The 6,176-nt window shown below is 43.8% G+C and overlaps 2 protein-coding genes across 2 annotated transcripts in view; both read right to left on the bottom strand.

Annotated features, from left to right (window-relative positions):
* The window catches only part of LOC133609285 (class I histocompatibility antigen, F10 alpha chain-like), a 27,584-nt gene extending 22,724 nt beyond the window's left edge, over window positions 1-4,860 (bottom strand). Inside the window, exon 1 of the mRNA XM_061964792.2 lies at window positions 4,806-4,860. Coding sequence (XP_061820776.2) covers window positions 4,806-4,860 — 55 coding nt within the window. The remainder of the gene's footprint in view (window positions 1-4,805) is intronic.
* The window catches only part of LOC133609138 (class I histocompatibility antigen, F10 alpha chain-like), a 264,787-nt gene that overhangs the window by 59,976 nt on the left and 198,635 nt on the right, over window positions 1-6,176 (bottom strand). The gene's annotated exons all lie outside the window — the stretch shown is intronic.

Here is a 6,176-nt window from a genome sequence, read left to right as displayed (position 1 = left end):
TTGTTGGAGGTACTGAACCCCACCAGTTTCATATGCGCATTCACCGAACCCTTCTTTAGTGAAAATAAATAAATAAATAATTCTTAATTTAATCTTAATGTATAACTATTAATCATGAAATGATGTTATTATATTAAATAAATACTAATAAAGATATATTTTACAAACAAAGTTACAGGAATGTACACATGATCCCATGTTTACATCTCATTGTGCAACATGTGAATGTTTTAGTGGGAACTAAATGCGATATCGGAAAGAGGTACAAATTACTTCCAAAGCAGGACCACCACCCAGACATACAATACTAGTACACAGCTCATGAAAAACAAAATGTTGTGTTACTGTCATTGTAAGTGGGCCAAAACACTTATTTTAGAAATTAATCCCATGGAAATGACTTCTGTCATTTGATTATAATAATAAAACATTGAACTTGGTATTTAGTCAGGTTTGGGACAGGTGTGCTGCTGGTGTGGCCTCAGTGTGCACATCTAAGTTAAAGTACCACACACTAGGTGTGATGAAATTTGTCCTATGCATTTGACCCATCAAATGTTTGTTCAGCCCCTGGGAGGTGAGGGGAGCAGTGAGCAGCAGCGGTGCCACGCTCGGGAATCATTTTTGGTGATTTAACCCCCAATTCCAACCCTTGATGCTGAGTGCCAAGCAGGGAGGTAATGGCTCCCATTTTTATAGTCTTTGGTATGACTCGGCCGAGGTTTGAACTCACAACCTACCCATCTCAGGGCGGACACTCTAACCACTAGGCCACTGAGTAGGTTCACGCATATGGAAAATTAGAGGGAACATTGTTTGGGGGTATCAAACACGGAGGCTCCAGTTTACACGAGGACCACTTTATGTACCTTCTTTCAAAAACCTCCGCTCCACTCCAACGTGTCATCACTTCCGCTCTTAGCGCCTTCAAAATAAGAGCTCAAGGCATATACTGTATAACAGCGCATAACAGGAACTTAACATCACAAAGAGGAAAGCCCATAAAAATAGGTTACAAAAGTTATTTAATAAGAAGCCAAAAAGTGCAAAAACAATAATGTTCGTGTTGGAGGAGTTGTGAATTAGGTACACCTGCAGTCTGCAGGTGTACCTAATGTTGTGGCCCTGCAGTCATTCACAACTCCTCCAACACGAACATTATTGTTTTTGCACTTTTTGGCTTCTTATGAAATAACTTTTATAAATAGATTCAATCTTGCACGTGGAAAGTTTAAGTGTGGGCTTTAGTTGATATAACACTCCCGTCAGGGGGTGCATTCTACGGCGGGGGTGCAGGAGGCGGGATTACTGCGAGCCTCAGCCAGTGCGTCTTTTGCAGCCGTTTTATGATCGCTCAGCACAAGAAATACGTTACACACATACAGTTGTTGACAAAATACACTGTACATTATATACCTCAGCTAACTAAACTATGGAAATGTATAATATAATTCATATAGCAATACGGTTTCACTGCACAGCAGGCCAGCAGTTAGCCGAGTCCGCAATCCATGTTGAGGCACTGAGTGACGTGCCTCAACTGGCTGCTGTTCACCGCACCGTCTCTTCTCAGTATTTGAATGGCAAATGTGAAAATTCAGCGATTTTGAATAAAAATAATCGAAAACTGGTGAAGTTAAATGGAAAATGACTTTATAGTATAATCACTGAATACATATAACAATTTAATTAATTTGTTTTCTTTTTACATTTTTTTTCTTTCAATGAGGCAGGTGAGGCGAGGCCTCACCTGCCTCTAGTGACCGCACGTCACTGGATTATAATATAATAAGACATAATAACAATGTGTGTTCTGGATCTAAATTAATTCATGGAAAATAAATTGTTAAACAATTAATCTTTTTAGTGAGGTAGCATCTTCTATTTTTCACCCAAAAACTAATTTACTTAGGTGTACAAATAAAGTCTTACTTATTAATTGTATCACATTTATTAACAAGATTGTGTAACACAAACAACAACAATATGTGACGTTAGAAAATGTGCCGACTATTAAAATTGTCATTTTGAATTTGCGTACAGGATGTAGAATGACAATGATCTCGACCCACCATTAAAACAAACGGGAAGATTGGAGCATGTGGAAGGAAGTTATGACTGTTATAATGTTCCACCACAAGGGGGCGATGTTGGTGTCGATATCAATGACTAGTCATGATCAGACCCCGACTGAAGGGCCTAATATCAGTTTGCAAGGAGATCCAAACATCTAAAGAGAAGTAACGACAATTTGATGGCCACAATTTGATGGTTGATGGCGAGGGGCAGTTTTCGCACATTATTCACGACAGGGTGTCATCATCGTCATGTGTACCAACTCTGATTGCAATCTAAGTTTGTGGAGCCAAGTTATATTTCTTTATCTTCTTGTTATGTGACATTCATCCTCTGCTGTTGCCATTTCTAATATAAAGTAGTGTAAAGTTCTTACTTATATCTGTCAGTAAACTCGCCATGACAGCGCTAAAACATACCGGTGTAGTGAGTTTACATTATTCACCCAAGGAACTTTAGTTATTAGAGAACTCCGGTCGAACGTTTTTTCACGGGACACATTTCCGGCCTTGTTGTTGTTTCCGGATGAGGAGATGCTGCTCCGTTATTGATTGAAGTAAAGTCTGAATGTCATTAAAACAGTTAGCGCCATCTTTTGACACTTCTTCCACTCCCGTCCTTGCACGCTACACCGCTACAACAAAGATGACGGGGAGAAGACGCTGCTGAAGGTGAGCCACGTAAATAAGACCGCTCACAAAATGCTACATCCGGAAGCGACTGTCAGAAATCGACTTGAAGATGATGTGTAAAACATGTAAAACATCATCTATGCAACATTTTGACCAAAGAACCACCATCACATGTTATGTAGACCACAAGGAAGTCTTTTACATTTAGAAAAATGTAATAAGACTCCTTTAATGCGCCTTGGGGGTGGATGAGATCCGCCCGGAGTTCCTTAAGGCTCTGGATGTTGTGGGGCTGTCTTGGTTGACAAGACTCTGCAACATCGCGTGGACATCTGGGGCGGTACCTCTGGATTGGCCCGACCGGGGTGGTGGTTCCTCTCTTTAAGAAGGGAAACCGTAGGGTGTGTTACAACTATCGTGGGATCACACTCCTCAGCCTTCCCGGTAAGGTCTATTCAGGTGTACTGGAGAGGAGACTACGCCGGATAGTCGAACCTCGGATTCAGGAGGAACAGTGTGGTTTTCGTCCTGGTCGTGGAACTGTGGACCAGCTCTATACTCTCAGCAGGGTCCTTGAGGGTGCATGGGAGTTTGCCCAACCAGTCTACATGTGTTTTGTGGACTTGGAGAAGGCATTCGACCGTGTACCGCGGGAAGTCCTGTGGGGAGTGCTCAGAGAGTATGGGGTAACGGACTGTCTTATTGTGGCGGTTCGCGCCCTGTATGATCAGTGTCAGAGCTTGGTCCGCATTGCCGGCAGTAAGTCGGACTCGTTTCCAGTGAGGGTTGGTCTCCGCCAAGGCTGCCCTTTGTCACCGATTCTGTTCATAACCTTTATGGACAGAATTTCTAGGGGCAGTCAGGGCGTTGAGGGGATCTGGTTTGGTGGCTGCAGGATTAGGTCTCTGCTTTTTGCAGATGATGTGGTCCTGATGGCTTCATCTGGCCAGGATCTTCAGCTCTCACTGGATCGGTTTGCAGCCGAGTGGGAATCAGCACCTCCAAGTCCGAGTCCATGGTTCTCGCCCGGAAAAGGGTGGGGTGCCATCTCCGGGTTGGGGAGGAGATCTTGCCCCAAGTGGAGGAGTTCAAGTACCTCGGAGTCTTGTTCACGAGTGGGGGAAGAGTGAATCGTGAGATCGACAGGCGGATCACTGCGGCGTCTTCAGTAATGCGGACGCTGTATCGATCTGTTGTGGTGAAGAAGGAGCCGGGCCGGAAGGCAAAGCTCTCGATTTACCGGTCGATCTACGTTCCTATCCTCACCTGTGGTCATGAGCTTTGGGTTATGACCGAAAGGACCCGGCCGAATGAGTTTCCTCCGCCGGGTGGCGGGGCTCTCCCTTAGAGATAGGGTGAGAAGCTCTGTCATCCGGGGGGAGCTCAAAGTAAAGCTGCTGCTCCTCCACATCGAGAGGAGCCAGATGAGGTGGTTCGGGCATCTGGTCAGGATGCCACCCAAACGCCTCCCTAGGGAGGTGTTTAGGGCACGTCCGACCGGTAGGAGGCCACGGGGAAGACCCAGGACACGTTGGGAAGACTATATATCCCGGCTGGCCTGGGAACGCCCCGGGATCCCCCGGGAGGAGCTGGACGAAGTGGCTGGGGAGAGGGAAGTCTGGGCTTCCCTGCTTAGGCTGCTGCCCCCGCGACCCGACCTCCGATAAGCGGAAGAAGATGGATGGATGGATGGATAATGCGCCTTATGTATGAAAATAGACCTGACTAGACCCGCTCATCGGCAGTGCGCCTTATAATCCGGTGCGCCCTACGGTCCGGAAAATACGGCAAGTAAATGGTCATCGGGAAAATATCTTTATTTGTGTGGTTGTTAGCTCCAGGAACATTACATTCATGTCTGACAAAGCGCAAATACTGAAGAGATGAGGCTGATATCGAAAAGTGTTGAAATGCACTGAGCAACAACAATTAGCTTTTGCAAGCTGCCAATGTTTTATAAAAAAAAAAAGGGTAGATTATTTCTGCATAAAGTGCTAAAACTAAATTATGTTCCCCGTGCTTCGTTCGAGTAACTAAAGAAGGCAAAAAAACAAAAAAGCTTGGCATTTGAAGTAAATGTAATTCCCACTTACTGACCTGCCTTGGTCCTGGTCCTGCAGTCTGGGGCTGGCGAGGCCTGCAGGCACGTCATTGCTACAAAGGCAGTCGTTGAAAAATGCAGAGTTTTTCCACTTGTTCATGCAGAGTGCGACATATTTCAGGTGCCATTCGAAGGGTTTTATAATTGAGATCGGCACCAAAATCGAGGTCAAAAGTATCTTTGACAAAAAAAATAAAAAAACAGACAGATTATCTTATTTTAAGTACGAAACCCTAAAGCAGTGAAGTTGTCACGTTGTGTAAATGGTAAATAAAAACAGAATACAACAAATCCTTTTCAACTTATATTCAATTGAATAGACGGCAAAGACAAGATACTTAACGTTCCAACTGGTAAACTTAATTTTTTGCAAATATTAGCTCATTTGGAATTGTTTCAAAAAAGCTGGCACAAGTGGCAAAAAAGACTGAGAAAGTTGAGGAATGCTCATCAAACACTTATTTGGAACATCCCACAGGTGAACAGGCTAATTGGGAACAGGTGGGTGCCATGATTGGGTATACAAGCAGCTTCCACGAAATGCTCAGTCGTTCACCAACAAGGACGGGGCGAGGGTCACCGCTTTGTCAACAAATGCGTGAGCAAATTGTTTAAGAACAACATTTCTCAACCAGCTATTGCAAGGAATTTCGGGATTTCACCATCTTCAGAGAATCTGGAGAAATCACTGCACGTAAGCGATGATATTACGGACCTTCGATCCCTCAGGCGGTAATGCGTCAAGAAGCGACATCAGTGTGTAAAGGATATCACCACATGGGCTCAGGAACACTTCAGAAAACTACTGTCAGTAACTACAGTTCACCGCTACGTCTGTAAGTGCAAGTTGAAACTCTACTATGCAAAGCGAAAGCCATTTATCAACAACACCCACTGGGCCTGAGCTCATCTAAGATGGACTCATGCAAAGTGGAAAAGTGTTCTGTGGTCTGACAAGTCCACATTTCATATTGTTTTTGGAAACTGTGGACGTCGTGTTCTCTGGACCAAAGAGGAAAAGAACCCTCCGGAACAACTTAAGCTGTACATCAAGCAAGAATGGGAAATAATTCCACCTGAAGAGCTTCAAAAATGTGTCTCCTCAGTTCCCAAGCGTTTACTGAGTGTTGTTAAAAGGAAAGGCCATGTGACACAGTGGTGAACATGCCCCTGTGACAACTTTTTTGCAATGTGTTGCTGCCAATAAATTCTAAGTTAATGATTATTTGCCAAAAAAAAAAAGCAAATTATTGTATTCTGTTTTTATTTACGAATTACACAAAGAGACAACTTCACTGGTTTTGGGTTTTGTAATATAGCTCAGATTCTAGAATGCATATTATGAGACAAGCAAATTGGCTTGACAT

This window comes from Nerophis lumbriciformis, linkage group LG07 (genome assembly GCF_033978685.3).
Source record: "Nerophis lumbriciformis linkage group LG07, RoL_Nlum_v2.1, whole genome shotgun sequence".
In the NCBI taxonomy this organism is placed as follows: domain Eukaryota; kingdom Metazoa; phylum Chordata; class Actinopteri; order Syngnathiformes; family Syngnathidae; genus Nerophis; species Nerophis lumbriciformis.
The sequence above is the reverse complement of the archived record's forward strand: the minus strand, read 5'-3'. Positions and strand labels throughout refer to the sequence as shown.